This window comes from Myiozetetes cayanensis, unplaced genomic scaffold, assembly GCF_022539395.1.
Source record: "Myiozetetes cayanensis isolate MyiCay16 unplaced genomic scaffold, myiCay2020 scf32, whole genome shotgun sequence".
Taxonomy (NCBI): Eukaryota; Metazoa; Chordata; class Aves; order Passeriformes; family Tyrannidae; genus Myiozetetes; species Myiozetetes cayanensis.
Window position 1 is genome coordinate 4,784,815 of NW_026087544.1, and position 22,548 is coordinate 4,807,362.

Sequence of the window (22,548 nt, forward strand, 5' to 3'; positions counted from 1 at the left end):
TGCTGGTTTCATCTACCCAGGGCATATTCCCTTGGGTCTGCCAGGGTGACACGTAGCACAGGAGACTCTTTCTGCATCCCCGTGGCAGAACTGCCCTTGCTGGGACATGCCAAGTGAGTGAAGAGCAGAAATCCCTTCTGAGCAGTGAGGGACAACCCAGGCATCCCAAATCCAGGTATCCCAGTGTTAGTGTCTTCTGGGGAGCAGGAAGACCTGCCTGCCCTCCTGCCTGCCCCCTCTCCAGGCAGAGAAGTACTGACAATGAAGAAGACTCTGCTGCAGCCCATCCTTGCTGCAAGTACCTGTTTTCAGCTGGATGGAAGCCCTTCAGCAGGTTTCTCATCCCCAGGGATTTGGGGGGACTGTTATGGCCTTAGTCTGCATCCTAGACTCTCTTATGTTCTGTGTTACATCCTTGATAAACTGTGTGGGTAACAGGATGGAGGAACTGAAGACAAAACCTGCAAAATTCAGTTCGAGGTGAACCAAAACTGTTGTTCTGGGGCTTTGGTCAACCCCAAAAATTTCTTCCAACCTGATAGAGAGAAACTACTTTAATCCTCAGGTTATTTCTTAACATTTCCTCTTTTAGTCAAACCTGAAAAGAAAACGGTATTTCAAATTATATTTGTTTTATTGCAAAGATGCCTTAAAAAAGATGTTTGAACCTTCTGAAAAAAAATTGGAGATTCCTCAGCAAAAAAATATTTGCCAAATTCAACCCAGACTTTCAAATCTCCTCTTTAAGGTCCCATAGAAACTCTTATATTTTAGGGATACTTTAACCTTGGTCTAATGCTCAGAAACATCCCAGGAACTCCTGAGACCCCTGGTCCTCGATCTACAACCCTTATCTTCTTCAGCAGTCAGAGAAAGCCCAGGTTCCTCTGCCTCATCCTCATCGTTCTCCCCTCCTGCTCTCACCCAGCAGCTGTGGGAGCTGTCCCATGGCAGTGGTGGATGGGACCAGATGATCTTTAAGGTCCATCTCCCCTCTGGACACCAAACATGCCCCCCAAGGGGTCAGGGATGCCGTGCTTAGGGCATGGATGAGGGTGCCAGGACTGCTGCAGCTCAAGCTGCTCACTCACTGTGTGGTCTGGGTAAAGTGATTTTCCCTGCCAGTGCCTCATCTGTCCAGCAGTGAGAGTGGGCCTCCCAGGAGTGCCAGGACTTGTTAGTCAGTCATTTTTACTGCCAGCTGCTCAGGAAGGTGCTGTGGGTGCAATTAGCGCTGATGCTCAGCTCAGGGGATGCCCAGAGACCGATTCTCCAGTCTCAGCTGCCTTTGAAGAGACAGTGCAAGAGGAGTCTTCGGTGGCTGCCCATCAGTGTGTGCTCTCCTCTGCCCCACCAGCCTCTAGCCCTGCAGAAAGGAGAGGCTGTGTGTGAGCAGGCACAGTCCCAGAGCAGGCACTCACCGGTCTTTTCCTCCAAAAAAAAAAACCTGCAGAGAGAGAGAGAGGTGTTCAGAGCTGGGCCTCACACAGGCAGGGAGCAGCCCAGAGTTTAGTATGTCTCCTCTTTGTTTCTTTCCTTTTTTTTTTTTTTCCTTCTCCTTTTCTTTCTCTCTTTTTGGCAGCAGGAAGATTGTTTAAAGTTGCTAATAAATTCCAGTTAATGAAGCCTGAAAAGCCAGAGTTGGGAGCCAAGAGAAACAAGAGCAATCAGTACAGAAGGAATAGAAAGAGGATCTTGAAAGCCGGCCTGGGAATAATAACATGTTGAAATGTGTTTGCCGGCAAGGGCTTTGTTACCGCGCTTTGAATCCAAGCGCGAGCGCTCGGTGCCAAGAGGAGAAACTGCAGCCAAAGGCAGGTGTTCATTGCCATTCACCTCTTGCTTCGGGGCACAGCGGCAAGATCAGACCCCTTCCCAGCCACTGGCTCTTTCACCTGCCTCTTCTCGGGCCCCGGGGGCAGAGGGACTCAGCGTCACGGGGAGTGCCGTGCTCTGCGCCGGGGCAGCACGGCAGGCTCGGGACCCACCCGCTCAGGACCCACTCCGTGGCCTCCCCTCACAGGTTGTTCACTTCCCCAGGCAGCTCCTGCAACTCGAGGGGCCAAAGGCCAAGAAACAGCATAAAAGCAAACCGAAGTAAAATGCAGACATGTGTTCTGGACAACGTGAATGCAGCAGTCCTTTTCTCCTCCCTGGCACCTGTGAGGGAACCCCCTTCTCAACTCCTCTTCCCGTGAGGGTGCCATCACGGGTTACAGAGCACCACCACTGTTCCAGAGTGCCCCTGCCTGGTGTTGGAGCACTGGGCACTGCCCCTGGTGTTGGAGCTCTCCCCCCACTCCAGCTCCCAGACATCTGGAACATCCATCATTGTGGGGATTGTCCAGCTCAGGGTCTCACTCCATGGCAACCTCACTCTTGCAGGAGGTAGCACTGCAGTAATGCTGGCTGTGGGGCATGACACCTTTGGGAGCAAGAGCTCTGCTGTGGAAGGGGGTGCTGGCATTTTTGGGCGATGCTCTCACGTGTTGGCACCGTGGTGAGAAGCAGTTCCTGGAGCAGTGCAGTAACATGTCTGGAGTAGGGTACTCCTAGGACAGCAGCTTTGGCAGGTTTCCATGACACAGCAGGCTGCAGAGGTCTCTTGTGAAGACACAAACCCTTGTAGGGCCATGACCTCGCTTTGCCATGCCGAGATTGGGAGGCAGAGTCGCTGCTCCCTTGGTAGCCACCTCGCCTTGCACAGCCCTCCATTTCCAGGTAAGGGGCTGCAACTCTGAATTCTTGGGCACTGTCGTTCCCCCAGGATTCTGCACAGCTCCTGGCTCTGAGAAGGCACCAGGGTGCAACTTGTTAGCAAAAAGGAGACCAACTGCTTCATCCAGGACTTTCTGTCCTCCTGGTTGGCACCAGTCCTTGGCAGAGGATGGTGCTGCTCTGCTGGCCATCAATCCAGCCGGGTGAGCAAAAGCACAGAGAGAGTTAAAGGATAATTCCTCTGATGAAGCCTTTCAAAGGTCATCCCTGTGCAACCTGGCACTGGCTAAGGTGAAGGTGGGGACAGGAGAGAATGGCTTCTAAGAGGTTTTCTATCATGAACATCAACAAACGAAACCAAGTTATTGCAGGGGCCTAAATCAAACTCAAAATGTTTTGAAAATTTAGAGATTTCAGTTCTATTTCTACTCTTCTTAGGCTTGTGAGCATGTTCAGCAACAGCTGGCATAGTTGGTCCTAATTTTCCTGAAAACTGCTTTCCATACAACTAACTCTGTTCTGGGGTACCCCATGCACCCAAAACAGAGTCAAAAGTCAAAACTGCTCTGAAGGTTTGAAGGCAACAAACTGAAAACCTTTACAGTTTATATTATAAAGAGATGGAATGAAGGTGTTCAGTGTCCTGTATTGGGCTGTTGATTAAGGAGTTGTGTCTTATTAAATCTTACTTGGCAAATGAATCCAAACTGCCTTGCATATGAACATTCATGTGGGTTGAAAACTGGCTTGAGGACCATAAACAAAAGAACAAATGCCATCAATCTATCGAGTTGGAACAGGCATGGGGGGGAGTTAGAAACAGGCACAGTCTCCTCCTCACGATGGAGTGAGGCAGCAGAGACCGCGTTAGAGGCACCTCCAGGTGATACCAGACCAGGACCAGCTGCAGATTCCTCTGTGGGAAGGAAGAGTCCAAACCTGGCTCTTTCCCCATCTGCACCGTGTTTTCACTTGCACGACTCGGTTGGCTTCGCTGCTGCTTTGCACCAGCACGAGAACAAACTCGGGCATGACAGAGGCCCCGCGGTCCCCCGTGTGCCCAGGGGAAGGCACACGCCTGGCGTGGTGACACAGCTCAGGCAGGAGCACGGAGTGTCTGGGCACAGTGCCTGGGAAGCCAACCGCAGCAGGAGATCAAAGGGGGCGGCCGCCACGCTCGGGGAAGAGCTGGCAAGGGGAAAATTCCAGCGGGATACGGACACACATGTCTGTCCTGTCCTGCCAATGGGCAACGTTCCTGCCTCCTAATGGGAGCGATAAGAGCATCACCCTGCTGCCTGAGAGCATGGCATGAGCCATCATGCCCAGCACACAGCCCCGGGGCGTGCCATGGAAGTTGTAGCATGACCGAGAAGCCCAAGATACAGGAGGGGGTGGGAGCCTGTGGTAACTGAACAGCAGCAACCATGAGGTGGTAAACCATTAGTTTGTTCCAACTTGGAGTGCACTGGGAATGCAGATCAAAGCCTGGAGGAGCGTTCCCAGAAATCACGGGAGGGGTGGAAGAGAGGGGGGAGCAGAATCTAAAAATCCACCGCGAGCTTTCCGAAGCAAGCAAACCCTATCCAACTGCCACCCTCCCCCTCCACCTGCCCCTTCCTTCCCTCTTCCATCAGTCACTTTAAATCCAGAGCTTTCTCTTTTCTCCCAATCCTGTGTCACAGTGTAAACTTCAGGACAGCAGGACATCCCACTGAATCAAGTTCATCCTAAGAAGAGCCCTGAGCAGTCCTGGAGCTGAGGTCACGTGCTGTGGACCAGATATTCACCCCTACAAGAGCAGTTCTTCTTCCCCTTGTGCTTAGGCAAAGGCAGTACCACCTCTCAGTACTTCTTGGTGGGGTTATTTGCTTCAGCCTTCCCTACAGAAGGAGCAAATTAGGAGCTGTCTCAGTGGATGTCACACTGGCAGCATCACTTTAAATGTTATTGTTCCATTTTAAATAGAAAGGCAAGAAGCGTTTCTCTGCATTTCCTGTGGGATCTGAATTCTGGAGACACATTCAATGGGTGCCTCTCTGCCAGGCAGGGGGATTTCTGGAGAGTGTGAGTGAGAGGGACAGAAGGAACCAAGCACTAGGCAGACTGCCAGTGACCATGGATGGAGGAAGGGTCTCACACAGGGAAACTTTTGTGTCTTCAGTCTCTTACATGAACTGCCACAGGAGCCAATGACAAGGAAGGCAAAGGATGGGCAGGAAGATGCTCCAAGAGCTAGAGCAGGTCTGCTCTGGAGACAGGCTGAGGGAACTGGGGTTGTTTAGTCTGGAGAAAAGAAGGCTCTGGGAAGACCTTGGAGCCCCTTCCAGTGCCTAAAGGGGCTCCAAGAGAGCTGGAGAGGGACTTTGGACAAGGACATGGAATGACAGGACAAGGGGGAAATGGCTTCCCACTGCCAGAGGGCAGGGCTAGATGGGATATTGGGAAGAAATTCTTCCCTGTGAGGGTGGGGAGGTCCTGGCACAGGTTGCCCAGAGAAGCTGTGGCTGCCTCCATTCCTGGAAGTGTCCAAGGCCAGGTTGGACGAGGCTTGGAGCAACCTGGGCTGGTGGAAGGTGTCCCTGCCCATGGCAGGGGGTGAAACTAGATGATCTGCAAGGTCCCTTCCAACCAAAACCATTTTGTGATTTTATGATCTCTTCCCAGTGGCCACCCTTCCTGCTTGACAGGACACCCCAAAAGGCCTACCCATTCCTGATGGGACAGCCGTGCTGCCTTCCCTGGAACAGCTGGCCACCCCTCCTAGCATCATTCAGCATCTGTGAGGTGTAACAAACCTCCAAACCCCACACCTGCGGACCCTGTGTCATGTCCTGGCCATGCACCCCTCTAGGAAAGCAAAACCTCAGCCTGTGTGCACAAACACAGACCTGTCCCACTCCCCCAGTCCCTGCAGGCACACGAGCGAGCAGAGCCCGTCTGAGACCTCAGTGACACTGTTGGTTGCCTTGGGAGGTGAACTGGGAGCAGTGGTTGTGATTGGTGCCTCCCTTTGTGCCTGCTTCTTGTCCTGGCATGGACCTCTGCACCTTGGGGAGGTGAGGACAGACAGCCCCCCTCCCCCAGAGCCAGGTGGGATGATGGATGCAGGGAGCAGGCTGAGGATGCCGTGCAGGAACAACTCCCCTCCAGTCAAGCACTCCAGCCTGCCTGCCAACACTGCCTCCCATGTGGAAATCAGCAATCAAAAGGAGCAATTACCCCAAATCACAGCCCCTAAGTGACAAATAGCCCAGCCTGCCAGGCAGCTCCTCTGCTGCAAGAGGCAGGTCCCAACCTGCTCACACACATTAAAGAGACGACCCTGTGCTGTTTATGGTGTTGAAGGCCTAATTATGGGAGCAATTTTCTCTGGATTCCCGAGGGGAGAGACAGAAAGGGAGAGCTCTTGGGCACCCACAGAGAGGGAGAGCCCTGCCTGCTCTGCCACCAGTGAGTGTGGCAGCCCAAAACACCCCCAGCCCTCCCCCTGACCTTTGCAGAGTCCTGGCTGCAGTGCACTCTGCTCCCAGCCAGGATGGCACTGCTCATCTTCCACACCTGCCTCCTTCCCAGACAAAATGAGATGAAATGAGCTTTGTCAAAGTTCAGTGAAGGCCTTTGCCAGGGTCTGTGCCCAACCTTTTGGGCCTGGTTTGGACTTTCTGTGAGAGTGAGGATGAGCCTGGTCACAAATGATGTTCACTATCTCTGTTTTGGAGGCACAATATTCCACTCCAAGTCAAGTAGGCAACAAGTTTCTTACTGAAAATATAGCAGCAATTTAGGGTCCTAATCAGGTTGTTGAACCTGTCTTTACGATTTCTGGCTGATAGGTACTGGGACTTGGTCCATGTTTGTCCTCACAGGTGAAACAGGAGGAGAAGAAGAAGATTCTCCTCTCCTCTAGGTCAAGCCTAGACTCCAGAGTCTCCACTCCTGGCTCCACCACAGGCCCTCACCATGGTCCTGATGATAAATAAGTGATGCAGTTTTTAGTGCCAGTGGAAAATACAAATACCTTTTAATTACCCAGCCTGCTCTGAGCCTTGCTGACATCTGAGTGCTCTGATCAGGCAGTGCTGTTCCATGGCAAATCCCATGGATTTCCTTGGATAAATTCTTTCAGTAAGTTCTGAATGTTGTCCCCTGCTCTTTGCTCCATGTCCCAGATCAACACATTGTCCTTTGTGATGCTGCTCTTCATTTTGTCTTCCTCTCCCATCCCTTCACCCTCATTCAGCCTTCCCAGGCTGTGTTGTCCCTGTCCTCATCTCCCCTCCTACACTTTTCTCCAGCCATAACTCGTCCAAGAACCACTTTTGACTTTTCTGTCCTGGTTTTGGAAAGCACACTCAGATAAGCTGGCTCTACTGTGGCACCTACATGGTAGTCCCCATCTCCAACCCCTTCCCTGTGTCCCCTCACAGCAGTGATTCCAAACCCCAAGGTGTTGAAGGAGCTGGGCTTTGGCTGTGATCACCTTTAGGTGAAGGAAAGACTGGGAATGAGGGAGTGGAAGCAAATCAAGTGGCATCAAGCTCTGATGCACAGGACAAAGGAGAACCTGAAGGGTGCAGAAACAGGCCACATGCAGACAAAGGGGACAGATAAGGGGCCGGGATTTAGGGACAGTCCTCCCTCTGCATGAACAGGAACAGCTCTCCCCTGTTCCACTCTCTTTGCCAGGGCCTGGCACAGAGCAGGGTCTGTAGGCTGATCAGTGCCTGTGCTGTAATTTTGGTGAGTGGTGAGCTCTGTGTGTATCCAGGGAATGGCTTTAGCCATCAGCTGTCTCTGGATGCAGAATATTCTGGACTCAGGTCTAGCAGGAGCTGTGATTTTCTTTGCCTGTTCCACAGCCCGTACAAGGGGATGATATGCAGAGGTTTGCCAAGCTCAGGATCGTGGCTCAGCTTGCAGGTGCTGCAGCCTCCTCTCACGGGGACAGCAGCAGGATGGATGAGCTGTTAAACCTCTGCAGACAAGGGACTGTCGTTTGCAAGGATGTTGACACATCACTGGCTCTTCTTTCCACTGCAGACGCCTGTCTGGAAACCAGATCTCCAGGATCCCGGGGGAAGCTTTCTTTGGCCTTTACAACCTGAAGATTCTGTAAGTAGCTCTCTCCCCTCTGCAGATCCACCCCCTGTCCATGCCTCCCCTGGCCCCCTGGCACTGGGGACTTACAGCCATCCCAAGGAAATGCAAAGCTACAAGGAGTTGTGGTGTCAGCTGTTAAACCCAGGCTGGTCAACACACCCTTGGCAACTGGAGAGCTGTGTCCCACCCCGTGGGCCACCCATTCCCCTTCTTCCTGCAGCCCCACCCAGGGCACAGCTCCCCCCTGTGTGATGTGCCCCAGGGGAACCTGCAGAGGTTCACATCTTGCATAAAACTCACCAAATGCCACGTGATGGTGTCCCCCAGGTGTGGTGTTCAGACCCCAGGCTGGGTCCCATCTGCTCTGCTGTTGTGTTGAGGCTGGGTTGGAGCATCCCAAAGGTCCAGACACCTGCACTCCCACAGGCACTGGGGAAGGGCTCAGCCTGTCCTTGCCACAAACATCTGCATAGCCCAAGAGGTCTCTGCAAGGCTCTGGAGTGACCTGCCCCTGGGAAAGGTGGGATCCTTGGACAATCTGACCTCAGCTGGAGCCCAGCTGAGGTGATGGGAACAGCTGGAATGCAGGAGCATTGCAGCCATCAGGCTTGGATCTGCTAGCCCTGCTTAATAAAGGTCACGGCAGGCAGGCCACCCACCCCTGCTGTCCAGTGGGGAAGGTCTTAGTGACAAAATTCCTCTGGAGGCTTTGGAAACCATACTTAGATGAGCTGGCTCTGCTGTGGCACCTACAGTCGTGCCTTCCTGCAGGCCAGGGTGTCCCACTGCTTGTGGAGTCACACTGCTTTTTGTATCCATATGACAGTCCCACAGGGTCTGTTGAGGTGGGAGTCCCTTGCTCCCTTTCAGGAACCATCTTAAAAATCTGCAATAAACATTTTATCCCCAAGGGGATGTTTTGAACTCAGCCACAATGTGAAATTGTTGTAGCTGGTCCAGTTTACACAGAGCGAGCAGGTACAAACCTGCTCCCAGGATTAGAGAGTATAAGGCTGTTTACTACGTCTTCTGAAGATGTAAAGTATGAATCCTGCCCTAAATCTCAGGGCTTAGAGATTTATCCATCCCCTGCATTAGGCAACAAATCAAAGGAACTGAGGAAAAACCGCAGCTCTCCCACCCAATTTCAACAGGAGGAACCTTCTGCTCTGGGGACGCGGGAGCTTTTCAAGGCGCTTTTGATCAATCGCTGTTTGTGTCAGGCCCGGGGAGCTACTGAGGCAGCACCCAGAGCTTCCTCCCTTCCGGAGCTGGCACAGCTCCCCTGCAGGGTGCAGGAGGAAGAGGAGTGTGCTCTGCTCAGATGGGCTCGCTGACACCCTGCCCGCTCCCCTGAAACTAAACCACATGGCTGTTTAGGGCCAGGGTGGACCTGGCAGTGTTAGGTTCAGGTTTGATGATCTTAGAGGGCTTTTCCAACATTAATGATCCTATGATTCAAGGAAATTTACTCTGACACCCCCCCACACGCACCCAAACCTTTCCCATGGGGATTTGCAGAGCAGTAGCCCAGCCACAAGCCCAAGGAAGGAAGGAAGGATGGATGCTTACAGTGACTGGCCCACCAGGGGCCCCAGGGGTCATGATGCACACTGGGGGCAGCCCAAGCCTCTGGCACTCTGGCAGGCTCAGGTCCCTGCCCCACCTGCTCATCATTTTCCTCTGTTTACCCCACTCACACCCCCTGCCATTCTCTAAAGAATTCCCCTATTTCCCTGCCTGGGGGATCTTCTGCCCTCCTGCTCTGCATGGTCATGGGCCACGTGCAGGGACCCCTGAGCACCATGAGCTGCCTCACTGTGCACCCAGAGCCTGTTCCTGCAGGGTTCAGGCTGGTGGGACCCCCCTGAGATGAGTGTCACCCACGTAGCACATGTGGCTGCTGTGAATGTCCATAATTATCACCCCTGGGTCACCTTCTGTGCTGTGAAAGGGGCCTGAAAGCCCCTCTGGTGGACTACAGTGCAGTGCAATGGGAAACCTCATCACACAAGGACCAACAGAGCTTCTGGGGCTCCTGCTCCTGCATCCAGGTTTGTTCCTGCAGCCAGAGCGTGCTGGGGAGATAACACACTGGGTCCTGCAGCCCAGTGAGAAGCATCAGGGGTCTGGGGATGAACTAAAGGAACAATAATTCGACTGACTTAACCTGGAGAACGAGGATGGACACAAACTGTCAAGGACAAGCAGCTGCTGCAATGAGGAAGGAAATGCATATTCTCCATATATGAAGACAGGAATAAGAAGTTTTGGAGCAGATGGCACCAGGGCTATTCTGGACATATCATATCTATAGATGTGGGTGCTCTGTCAGAGGTTGGCTGAGGTCTGAGAGGTGACAGGCATGGCTGTAGTGGGGACTGACTGCCCCAAACACGACCAGCTGAAACCTGTGTGGGTGTTCAGGAGCTGACTAACAGCAGGATCAGTGACAGGGGTTGTCCCCACAGGAGACAGGTTGATAGCTGGGGCTGGAAACAATTTTCCCAGTTTAATTTTAGTGGTAGTAGAGACTTAGAGCTAACTGTAGTCATGTGCAAGTCCCCCAGTAAACTCCCACATGCATCTTGGGCTGTCAGGGGGCCCAGCTCTTTCCCGCTCTTTCCAGAGAATTAGTTTATGTTTAGAAAAGGATGGGAAACACCCTGGGAATTCCTCCCCAAACCTGCCTGTGCAGATGGTCCTCTCCCTGCCCTCGGAGTGAATCCCAGAGGTACTGGAAGCAGGACCAGATTCTTGGCTCTGCCTCCACCGGCTGCCTCAGTGCACAAAAACCACCTGGAAAGTGGCCACGAAGATAGGCCTGTGCAGAAACCATGCAGGGGTACACCCAGGGAAGCAGGTGTGTGTGTGGAGACTTGGAAGAGAGCAAGTGAAGAGCCAGGCTGCCCCACTGCAACAAAACACTGTGATGGGGGGGGAATGTGCTGAGATCTCCGTGCATGGAGCCTTGGGCAGGGCGAGGTGGGGCCTCCTCAGCTCCCCTCAGACAAGTGCAGACTGACAGGGGTGGGTGCCCAGCAGCAGCAGCTGGTGCTCTGAGGTCTTCTCCCCTGGCAGGTATATCCCTTTGCACAGAGTTTTTGTGAGTGCTCCTCTCCTGGGGGCTCTGCTGTGCAGCACAGACCACCCACACCCTCCCCACGGGGGCTGATGCTCCTCAGCCCATACTCCAGTGCCAGGATCACCAGAACCATCTCCATAGGCTGTTGTGTTCTCTCTGCAGGCTCCTTCCCTTGCAAAGTTAAGCCTTGGTCCATGCTCTCCCAGCCTTGGAGCTTTCCAAGGTGGTAGAATACGCTGCTTAATCAGAGTATCTGGAAAACTGGAAACTTCTCCATCCTTCCAGACCTCCCCGTGAGCTGCCTGGACACCCCTCAGCTCTGAGTGACCTGGATGGCAGGAAGCATCCATCCTGGCTGGCCATGAGCTCGTGCTGCTGTGGCTGCCACCCTCACACGTGTCCCTCACCAAGAGCTCTGCTGCACAGCCAGGACTGCCAGCCCTCCAGCTTTCCTGGCTGAACGTGCTGCAGCAACGGCAGGGCTTACTAGCCAAGAAGGAATCCCACACCAAACTCCACAGGGGCAAGGCTCCAAGTGCAACCACAACCTCACCCCCAAAAGTGTGGAGGGCAAAGTGCCTGGGTGCATCCTCTTGGCTGCAGACCCTGTACCCGCAGCAGTCAGCTGGGGTGGCCCACCCTGCCACTCCGCTCCTCAGCAAGCCTCAACCAGCCTGAGTGAGGGTGCAGACCCTGCTCTGCCCTCACCTGCCTGCCCACAGCTGCCTGCACAGCCCCTGGTGTGAGCACTGCCCAGCTCTGCCCTGCACAAACATGCTGACCCAGCGTGGCCCGAACCCTCCCCTACCCACACACTGCCCACAGCGCTTCCCACGGCTCGTCTCCATCAGCAGGTAGGCTGGAAGGAGCCTGACAGGAGTGGCCTTCCTCAGCACATGCCACATCTCCTGGCTGGATGGACCCTACCCCATGGCCACCTCACCCAGTCCCTCCTCTTCCCCACCTGAGCTGTAACCCCAGCACCTCCTGTGGCCCAGGACAGGTGCTGACTAGCCTGGCTTATGAACACACATCAAAAAGCCCATCACCAAAAAAGCCACATTGCCCCAGGATGGAAGGTTTGGAGGTGGTTTGGGACACTTGAGGAATCCCCAGACAGACCCTACCTCTTGGACGACCCCGAGCCTGTGCAGAACAGAAATGGCTTTGAGATGAAAGGAATGGTGGGTCACATCCAAGGGATGTGGAGGGAGGGAAGAGAGGACCATGCAGAGGTTGGAATGTCTTTAATCCCTGTGCATGGGCTCCAGGCACAGTTGCCTCTAGGAATAACAGCCCTTTGTGTTGGCTGAGTCACTTCAGCCTCCAAGATGGGGACATTTGATCATGCACAGGCCTGCACCTCTGAGGGCTGTAGGTATGCTGAGACTCTCTTGTGCAAGGATCCTGGTGTGATGGGACCTGATCCCAGCATTTTTCTGGTCGTCCAGGCGTGGTCTCTGCCAACAAACAATTCTCCTGCTTCTGAAAATGAAACCTGACCTCTGAAGGGTAGTGATTTACTCCAGTTCCAGTCAGACTGCTGTGGATAGCAGATTGTGTGTCCACGTCTGGTGGTGTCTGCAAGCCCCAGTGTCACCTGAGCAGTGCCAACCAAGGTGACAGTGCTCCATCCACACTTGGTTTTGAGTACTTGCTGGCTTGAGCAGTCTTTGCTCGTCATGTTCATCAGTGTCCTCAGCTTGTCCAGAAGTTGGGTCATCAACCAGCATGGTCACAGAATCACAGGATGGTTTGAGTGGTTTGCAGGGTTGTTCCCTCTCTGCACTGCTGATCACACAAGTCACACAGTGACCCCTCAACTCAGAATGTATTGGCCATTCTTGGAGCTGGCCTGGAGCCCAGGACTCCTGCTGAGGGTGCTCTTCTCAGTGAGCTGCAACGTTGTCCTCCTTCATGCTCTACAGAAGCAGCATCTCAAAGGGAAAATGCCACCACTTGGACATAGAAACTGTGTCCCAGCAATTCACATACCCTGCTGTCCTCTGAACCTTTTTGCCATCCTGCTTTTGTAGCAGTGCCTGGTTATCTCAGTAGGGAGCAGCCCCAGGAATTGGTTGCCTCAGAGAGAAGATGTGATCCTGCTAGTGTATAGGAGTCTCCTTGACATCATCCCCCAGATTCTGCTATAATTATTCAAGCTCATGTTGTATGTTGTCGTTGAAAACGTCATTTATGAAAAAAAAAAAACTGTGCAAGAATGGTTTAATGTGATATGTAAGGGTTGTGTGCAGTGAGCAGGGCCTGACCAGGCCTTCCTTAATACCACACTGTAAGAAAAGCCATCCTGGGACATCCAGTGATAGGTGCAGCGTGTCTTTTCCTGCTCAAACCTGAGCTCCCAGTGAGCAAAGATGGAGCTTTACTGAGCTTGAGGCTGAATGAAGAACCTCTTGTTTAATACCAGGGTGGCCCTGTCCCTAAAAAATTATCTAACCCTGCCTGGAACTGTTTCTTGGCCTCTCTGTGTCATGCTCTGATGATGAGTTATTGGATTAATTATGTGCCGTGTGAAGAAGCATTGGTTCTTGTCCCAGTCCCGGCATCTGAAAACTTCTCTGGCTGCCTCACTGCTGTGAAAAACAGCACTGTCCAGCACTCCAGTGGTTTTAGAGGTCTCTGAAGCGTCTTCCTTAAATATTGTTTGTCTGCGCCAAAATGGCTTCATTTTGGAACCCGTCCATGCTGATGGTGGTCTGGAAAGTCTCTCATTCTGTTTTACTGGTTGGAGAAGGAACTTGTAATAAATGGTAGGCAACAGGAGTGTGACAATGGGCTTTGCTTTAGTACTGACTCCAGTGATCAACCCTGAACGCCCGAGCTCAGATTCCATAGAGCCACTGAGATCCAATGTGTGTGTCCCACCAAAACCCCAACAGCGTTTTCTGAACACCCCACTCTGGTTCTCACCCTGCCTCAACCACTAGAGCAGCTCAGAAACCCACCCCTGGGGTAGGAGCACTGCCACCCCTGTCTCCTCCTTTCCCATCACTTACACAGATAAGTCCAAGTCCATGACCCTTCTCCATATCCTGTGCTCACTTCCACCTCTGAGGAGTCCTCCTGGCTCCTGCCCATTCAGCCCAGCAGCTCGAGGGACCTGCTCTCTCTGAAATCCCTGAGTTGGTTGGGTTTTTCCCACAACAGCTCCAGTTACCGCTACAAGTGGTGCCAAGGCTGCAGAGCCCCTCATGGAACAGCTGTGGAGTGGTTCCTCACCCACTGTGTCTGCAGCTGGCCTGCAGTGGGATAGGAAACCTGCCCAGGGGCTGGTTTCCATCACCCTGCAGAGGTAACCACAGCTGACACAGGCGGGGAGAGGGATGCTTTCCACCAGGAAAAACACGGGACAGTTGGCTGAGGGCACTCTGGGATAACACTCTGGGATAACAGATGCACGTCTGCAGGGCAGAGGCCCCCTCATGGTCACATCCTCCAAGTGGACCCCTATTTCAGCACCAAACTCACCCCTCTGCTGCAGGTCCTGGGCCAGCCTGGGCTGCAGCTCACCTGCCAGCAGCCTGCAGCTCGCTGAAGAGCCCTGAGTGGCCAACACCTCCAGCTTTCCACTGAGAGCCCAGGACAGCTTCAGAAACACACAGCAACACCCTCCATTTTGTGTCAGGCTTTTTTTTCTTTTTAACAAAGTTTTCTTTTTTCTAATTATAGGATGTTGCAGAACAATCAGCTGAGTCGCATCCCTGCAGAGGCACTGAGAGATCTTCCAAACCTCCAATCTCTGTAAGTCATTAAAAATCAATGCTGCGAGCTGCACGGTCCCTTGGGGGCCCCAGGCTTCCCAGCATTTGAGTCATTAGTTCCTTTGTCAAGGATGTTCTGTTCCTTCTTCCTTTTCTTTTCCAATTTATGCAAAGATTACTGTCACTTAGGGTAGAAGGGAGGAGAGGGCAGTTTTCAAGGAAGAAGCGCTGTCTTGGTAGAGGATGTTGAAATTACAGCTCCCCATGTGCGCATCGTGATGAAAAGGCCACCAGCGCCAACTCATATTTCAAGGAACGTTGGAAAATATCCACCCAGAGAGTCTCTGTCCTCTCCACTGCGGACCACAGTGGGGAAGGGACCTGCCAGGGAGCACAGAGGACACTCTGGTCTGTCAACATGCGAGTTGGGCTGTTTTACCCAAAAAAAGAAGGGTTATTGTGTCAGGGTAGAAACGCTTTAAAACACTTTCGGCAATTCAGCCCTGAGAAGAAACTGAGGCTTGTGATTGTGCTTCTTGTTTAAACTGTATCCACAGCAGGTTTTTGCTACTGTGTTCGCTAAAAATCACACAACTCTGAAATACCTGGAGTTTCTCTGTGTGTAGGCACAGTTGCAAACTGACCCTGATAGTGTCACTGAGTTTTGGGAAGGTGTGTTTGGGAATTGCCCAAGCAGTGTAGGCAGCACTGCTGAAGCTTGGAAGAGTGTTCTGAGTTGGGCTGAGCCACTGAAAAACTGACCTGATCCCTAATCCTTAACTTCAGTCCCTGTCTCACACAGCCCTTTCATCACAAAAACGCTGGTTGGGAGCGGTTTCTGGGAGTCTCCTGCTTGGACAGGACTATCCCAAAAACTCGGTGGGGCAGTTGCAGCTTTGTCTACCCAAGCACAGAGATTCTCCCCAGCTGGTGGCCTGGCCTGGGCCTGTTCTTCCTGGGGAAGAAGCTTTTTTCCAGTCCAAGCTAAACCTCCTGGCAGGTAATTTGTGGCCATTAGTCTTTGTCTGACCACCTGGAACCACCATGAAGAGCTTGGCTTCATCACCTCTGGTTGTGGGTCACGAGCAGAACTCCTCTTTGCCTCTTCTCTGCTGAGTGAAACCAACCCAGCTCCTTCCACCTCTACTCATGAGGGACCCTGACTCAGTCATCAGCCCTCCCCTGCACCCATCTGCTTCCTCTTCATCCTCCTTACACTGGGCAGCCCCAATCTGGTCACAATTCTCCATGTGTGGCCCTCCCAGCACCAAGTAGGAGTTCCTGTAAATATTAATTTAAATATTAATTTGCAATGGGGGTGTTTGCTGTGCGGGATATGAATGTTCTTTCTGCCAGAAGAAGGTTTGAAACCTTTGTTGTTGAAACACGGTTGGCACATGGTTGTGGTTGTTATTAAATGGTGTTGACATCACCTCCAGTGCCAGAGTCAAGACCCCTCCAACTCCGGGGATTTGGAGATTGGATTGTTTTCTGAGTGACTTCCCTTCCAAGGGGGGCATGACATGGAAGGTCACTGCAAGGGGGCTGCCCCTTTCTCCCCCTCAGCCTGTCTCTCCTCTGCCTGTGAAAGTCTGTGACAACCAGTGCTGCCAGAGCCCGTGGCTGTATAAACCCAGCCCTTATTTCTAAAGGTTCAGCACCTGCACAGCCACCCCTGCAGCCTGGGCCACCTCTCCTGGGGCACTCATGGGTGTCCACCTTGGCTGGTGCTGTGAGGCCCACGTGCTCCATCTCCTCAGCCCACAACCCCTGCCAAAACTCCACGTGGCACGTGAGAAATGCAAAACACTCCAAGAAGCTGCTCGCAGCACTTTGGGTTGTTTAAGGTGCAGGGTGGGAGGATGGCTTGGTGTGAATTAGCACCTGTTCCTGGTGCACTTGGAGGCCACCTCATCCAGTGAGGGTTCCCCAAATGTCTCCAAAAGCTGGGTGAGGGAGAGGCAAGGCCAGCTGGGATCTGGTGCTCTTCCTGCAGAAACTGAACAGTGAAGCCAAATTTTAGGAAGAAATGAGCTACCTTAGACAACCTGAAGGAGACAAGGCTTGACCTTAAAGCTCATCTCATTCCAACCCCCTGCCATGGGCAGGGACATTTTCCAATAGACCACAATGCTCCAGGTCCTGTCCAACCTGGATTTGAACCCTTCCAGGGATGGGGCAGCCACAGCTTCTCTGGGCAACCTCTGCCAGTAAGATGAAGGGCTCCAGGAGAAAGGTTTCTGTAACAAAAAGCAAGCAGCAGAACAGCAGTAACATGTACAGGTCTCACATCGGTGAATGCTCCTCACCCATCCTGCTCTGCCTGTGCCTACAAGAATTCAGGGTAAGGCCATAACAGATCAATGAGGTCCCCAGAAGTCAGTTTTCCATGTATGTGCCAGAAGCTGGCTCCAGGTGTTCCCCAGGACGGTTATTCTCCAGGAGGACACTCACAAGCCAGCTCTGTCTCGTGTTAGCACCACATCAAGCCCCTCCTGTGCCTCAAGCTTGGCCACTTGAAAGCGTGGAGGGCACAAGCAGATCAAGATGATGATATGCACTGTCACAGAATCATCAAGGATGATCAAGGATCATCAAGGTTGCAAGAGACCTTCAAGATCATCAACCCAGCACCACCCTAATGACCCCTACACCACATGCCCAAGTGCCACATCCAGACACCTCTTGGACACCTCCAGAGACAGCGACTCCACCACCTCACTGGGCAAATTATTCCAATGCCTGATCACTCTTTCAGTGAAAAAAAAAAATTCTAATATCAATCTGAACCTCCCTTGGTGCAACTTAAGGCCGTTTCCTCTCATCCTGTCACTTGAAACATGGCAGAAACACTGACCTCCATCTCACTACAACCTCCTTTCAGGCAGCTGTAGAGAACAACTTTCTCCTCTTCACACAAAAACTGCACAACTCGGACCAAGAGGCTCCATGCAGGTCTGCATTAGAGTGATTTTTTTCCCCCCTCTTTTTCAAATATCTGAGTCATTTTCCACAAGTTTATGAGACTCCTGTGTGTTTGTTGCCAAAAAATCAGCCAGCCTGGAACACCTATAGGTCACCCACAGCACAGTTTCCAAGCGTTACTGGTCAGGCTACCTGAGATCCAGTGTTATTTGTGTTGCCCAGAGATGACTTTTTTCCACTCAGAAGGGGAAGTGGCTTTATGGCACTTGAGTTACTGGACTGGAACAGCACTTGGTGCAATATTAACTCTCTGTTTGCAAGCTGGCAACACATGACAAGCAGGCAGGACAGCTGGGAAGGGGGTGAGAATGGGAGCCAACGGGAATGGGGTGGAACAGCAGTTCCAGACAGAAAGGGATTGTGTGCTGGTTATTTTCTTGCTCTTTCAGATGTTTGCATTTGGTGTCCATGTTTGTCATTCTGGGATTCAGGCAGCATTTGGAGGGAAAGTGTGTACCCCTTAGGGACAAACTGACAAAGGAGAAAAAAGGCAGACTTCTCAATGCAAAAGTCTTTTTTCTCAGGGTTACAACTGAAGCAGCCAAACTAAGTGGGGGCTGAGAGGAATTGTTTTGAGCATAGCTCTAGCAGAAGAACTTCCCAAACCATGCAAGGGATGAAGTGGCCAGACAAGTGGGACAGAAAGGGTTGTTTCAGCCACTGTAGGACAAAGAGATGCTGGCATTTACTGCCTGAACAGCAGAGAGTTAGAGCTGAAATGTGGCAAAAAAACTGTGTCAGTGGAGTCTCTGAAATAGGAAAGCAAAAAAACAATGATTGTTGAACTGCAGTTGTCTCCAAATGTGGCAGCTGTCTTGGCTTCTGGGCATTCAGAGAGGATGAGATAGGACACATGCACCCAAGCTTTGGTGGCATTTGGAATTGCTGCACTGCTGGGGTCCAAGCTTGGCTCCCAGGCCTGAGGTGTGGTCAAACCTGTACTGAAATCCCTCTGTACAGGTCCTGGCTGAGAGTGCTGGACAGTGAAGGCAGCAGATGCTCCTCAGGCTCTGCAGGATGTGTGCTGTGAGATGTGGAGCAGCTGGAAGTCTGAGGCAAGTTTGTGAGGCCCAAACAGCAGGAGATCAACTTTCCATGCACGCTCAAGGAGAGGGAAGTGCAGGCAGGAAGAAACTCCAATAAATGCTGTCACTCAGGGAGCAGAAAGGAAATCATTCCTCCTTTTTATGGGGTGATGGTGCACGTGGAAGTAGGAGTGCCCTGCCCAGAATGATCAGAGTCAGTGGCACAGTCAGGGCATGAACTCTCCTCTCCAGAATGCCTTGTCCCCAGGAAAGCCTGTTCCACCCTGGAGCCCTCTGGCATTGCACATGCACCCTGAATGCCTTCCCACACAGCTCCACAAGGGCTCCAGCTCTTCTTCCTTCCTCTCCTTCTCAGGGAGAGGAAGCAGCAGCTCCCTGGACAGACAGAATGACAAAAAAAAGAAAAAAATATTCAGGTAAATTTAGGGGAGATGGGAGGGTCAGGGTGTTCTCCTGTGGATCCTCTCCTAGAGGATGTTTCCCATCCTCCTGTGTGATCCCCCCACACCTTTTCTAACCAAGGAGGATGTGGTCCTGAGTTTTGGCAAATAATATTTCAAACAGGGTTTCCTCCCACAGACTCTCACACAGGTGCTGGGAAGACTGGCCAACCAGGAGGAGGTTTTCAATCACTCAACCTAACTCTGTGCCAAAGGAATTTGTAGGTCCAGGATGCCAAATGCCCTCATGTGCTGACCCAAAGCTTGGCTGCTCCAGGTTGGACCGCTGTGTATCACTGACCATCACTCAGCAGGGACTTCCTGTGGTCTGTGCCACCCCTCCGTCAGAGGGAGGCACCCACTGGGGGGGTTCAGCTTTCCCCAAACAGGTATGTCCATCCTTCACTCTGCCCCACGGATGCCAGCCAGCCTGAGGGGGCAAATCCACCCAAACAGCCCCATCTACATCAGACACCCCTCTCTTCACAAACACCCTTCCCCACAGGCCCTCTGAAGCTGCAGCCATGCCTGTGGGGCCAGAACCAGACCTGCCCTGCTCCCTGTCAGCTCCAGGATGTGAGGGCATCACAGCCTGGAGCCCAAGCTGTCAGGAAGGAGACCTTGGCAGAGATCACCAGATGAATACAAAGAGGAATTTGGATTTCAAAAGAAGAGAGGGCAAAGCTCTGGAGGCTGAGCCTCCTACCAAGTGTGAGGGAGCTGCTTCCCAGCAGGCTTGATTTATCTGGGAAGCATGTTGGGAAGCCCAGTGGGGAGGATTAGAAAGAACACGCACACCTGATGGCAACGCTCTGAGCCCTGCACGGGGTGCCAGGGCTTTACGTAATGCTCGGATCCAGTTGTGATCCCCTGGCAGAGTATCTGGTTGCCAGTGGTTTATAGGTGCAGGAACAACATACCATGTGTATGCTGGAAGAGTCGTGTGTCAGTCTAATTAACGACTTTGTGGTTTGTGAGCACTTACCTAAAGCAGATGGGCACTGTGTCTGTTCCTCTGCCAGGCAGAAGGAGTCCAAGGTATTTCAAAGTAAGCAGGTGCTATAAATTATAATTACCAAGCTTGCCGAGGTAGAGAAAGCAGAGAGAGAAAAAAAAAAAACAAAACAACAAAAAAAAACCAACTGGAGGATTAAGAGATCAAGATAAACTCCTCGTTTTTCTTTCTCAAATATCTATGGAAAGCTCTTTCAGGAGTTTCTCGCAGATCAGCACTTTGGGAAGGTGCTTAGCATGTGTCAGGCTCGTTTGGGTGGGTGTTGCCTACATCAGCTCGGAGCGGGGAGATTAATGCCAGCCAGAGGAGTACCAGAGCCTTTCCAGCATGGGGGGCTGCGTGGTGGCCTCTGGAAAGCCATCACAGTTCTCTGACTCAGCTGGCACTCCCCGTCACGTCCTCCTCTGCCATCAGACTGTCCTGTCCCTCAGTCACGCTCCAGTCCCTGCTCAGCCTCCAAGAGCAGCAGCAGCACCTCTTTCATGAGGACTCAAGACCCTGCAGCACCAAATCAGATTCTTCTTGACTCCTTTCCACCTTGCACTCTGTGTTTTCTCTTTGGGTCTCCCTGCCACGATGCTCCTTCCTGCTGGCAAACACTGCCTGAAACAGCCCAAGAGGTCCCATTCCCTGGGATCCTGTCCCTGCCATCATTTTAGCTCCCCTTTCTCCTTCCCAGTCTTTGTTCTGTGCATTCCTCTGGAGTATTTGCAGGATTCTCTCATCACTCCACCAAAAACCTGCTGTTCTCAGCTGAAATCAGCTGCAGGCTCCCTGAGGAGGGCTCTGGTCCCATCAGCACCATTCCCACTAGCAGCACCTGCCCATTTCAGGTGCTCTTATGACAGCAGTGCTGTCCCCTTCACACTGGTACTGCAGAAGGATCTGATGCCTTCACAAGCTGATGGGATGCAAACTGTGTCATAGACGTTGTTCTTTGAAATACTGAAAGCATTTTCATGTTTGCTACAAGTGTTATTTCCCATTATATTCTGATTTCACTCCAGCTGTATTGACTTGTGTCATCTGTAAGTGGTGAAACAGCCTGACATGTAACTCCCTGCATGCAGGTTAATTGGACCTCTAACTAAAACAATCCACTTCCTCCAACCCTTTGGTTTGCCACTGCTCTGATATATTTAGCAGGAACCATTTGGACTCCTTTGGAAATGCAGCAAAGGCTGCTTCATCCCCTGTCCCTAAAGGCAGGCAATTATTTTTCTACATATGGCCAGAGATTAAAATGCAAGCAATGACTTATAGCAATTTGAGAACATGTGGGCTTTGATGTTGACAAAGGAAAGAAGCTCTTCCCACCTGGTCAGATTCTCACAAGCACATAAACCCTTATGACAGAAGGAATCAGCATGGCCTGAAGAGCTCAGTCAGTTCATTCCTCATTTCACTGCTTTGATCTGTTTGACATTTGACAGTTTGCTGTTCAGTGCAATATTCTCCTCTATAAATCACACCTGATGCAGTGAGGTTTCTGGAGGGTGTTGTTCCCATTGGTTGTTCAGAGGATAAAAGCTGTGGAAAGAACAGATATCTGTACAGTCAGCATAACACAGCAGTGACTTAAGGCCTGTTGGCATAGGAGCTGTCTCGTGGCAAGACCACCTCAGCCCTGTGCCCTGATTTACTGGCTGCAGGGTCTTTCTGAAGCACAAGGAAAGGGAAGTCAGGGAAGAGCAGTGAGGTAGCTCTTACGGCATCCCTGAAGACAGACCGAAGTAAAGCAACCACAAAGATTTCCTTGGTGATGATTGTTGTTGCTGAGAGCGTGCCTGCAGCTGGAAGAAGAGCCCAGGACAAGCATCACAGTGCAGGCAGCGTGCTAAAGAAGGTCGTTCCATTCTAGAGGACACTTTGCTGCTCAAAGCCTTCCTGTGCCATCTCTGAAATCCCCTTTTCCCTGAGGCTCCTCTTCCCAGCAGCCAGCTCTGCAGAGCAGCACAGCTGAGTCAGTGGAGCTTTCTCCCCATTCTCATCTTCAGACATCTGATCTCCATAATTTGGTATTTCAAGGGTTTAATAGCATTTCTACAAAGAAGGTGGTCTAGGAGGGTCCAAGAGCAGGCATTGACCACATTCAAGTGAAAACTTCAGGCAGATGTGCCACACATCTGGATGTGCTGCAGGTAACTTTCAGGCACTGATGCAGCCAGGTGTGATGAGTCCTTGCTGAAGTTTGGCTGTGATACAGTTTGGATTCAGGTGGGCAGATGCCCCTGGAAGGGACTGGGGCTCTCCTCCTGAGGCCACCTCTCATAATTTGGTTCAGGTATGATGAGCCAAATTCAGAGGAGTTGCTGCTTTTTGGCGCAGATTTTGAGCAGACAGCATTTTTCTGGTTCCATGTGCCACGGGCTGTCATCCAGCCTACCTCTCTCTAGGTCTTCCCTCCACTTCACCCAGCTGTGCTGGAAGATCT

The 22,548-nt window shown here is 52.0% G+C and overlaps 1 protein-coding gene across 2 annotated transcripts in view; it reads left to right on the plus strand.

Annotated features, from left to right (window-relative positions):
- Positions 1 to 22,548, plus strand: part of LGR6 (leucine rich repeat containing G protein-coupled receptor 6) — a 111,703-nt gene that overhangs the window by 38,006 nt on the left and 51,149 nt on the right. For both annotated transcript variants that reach the window (XM_050327078.1, XM_050327079.1), the window contains exons 3-4: positions 7,762 to 7,833; positions 14,597 to 14,668. In XM_050327078.1, the coding sequence (XP_050183035.1) occupies positions 7,762 to 7,833; positions 14,597 to 14,668 (144 nt within the window). The remainder of the gene's footprint in view (positions 1 to 7,761; positions 7,834 to 14,596; positions 14,669 to 22,548) is intronic.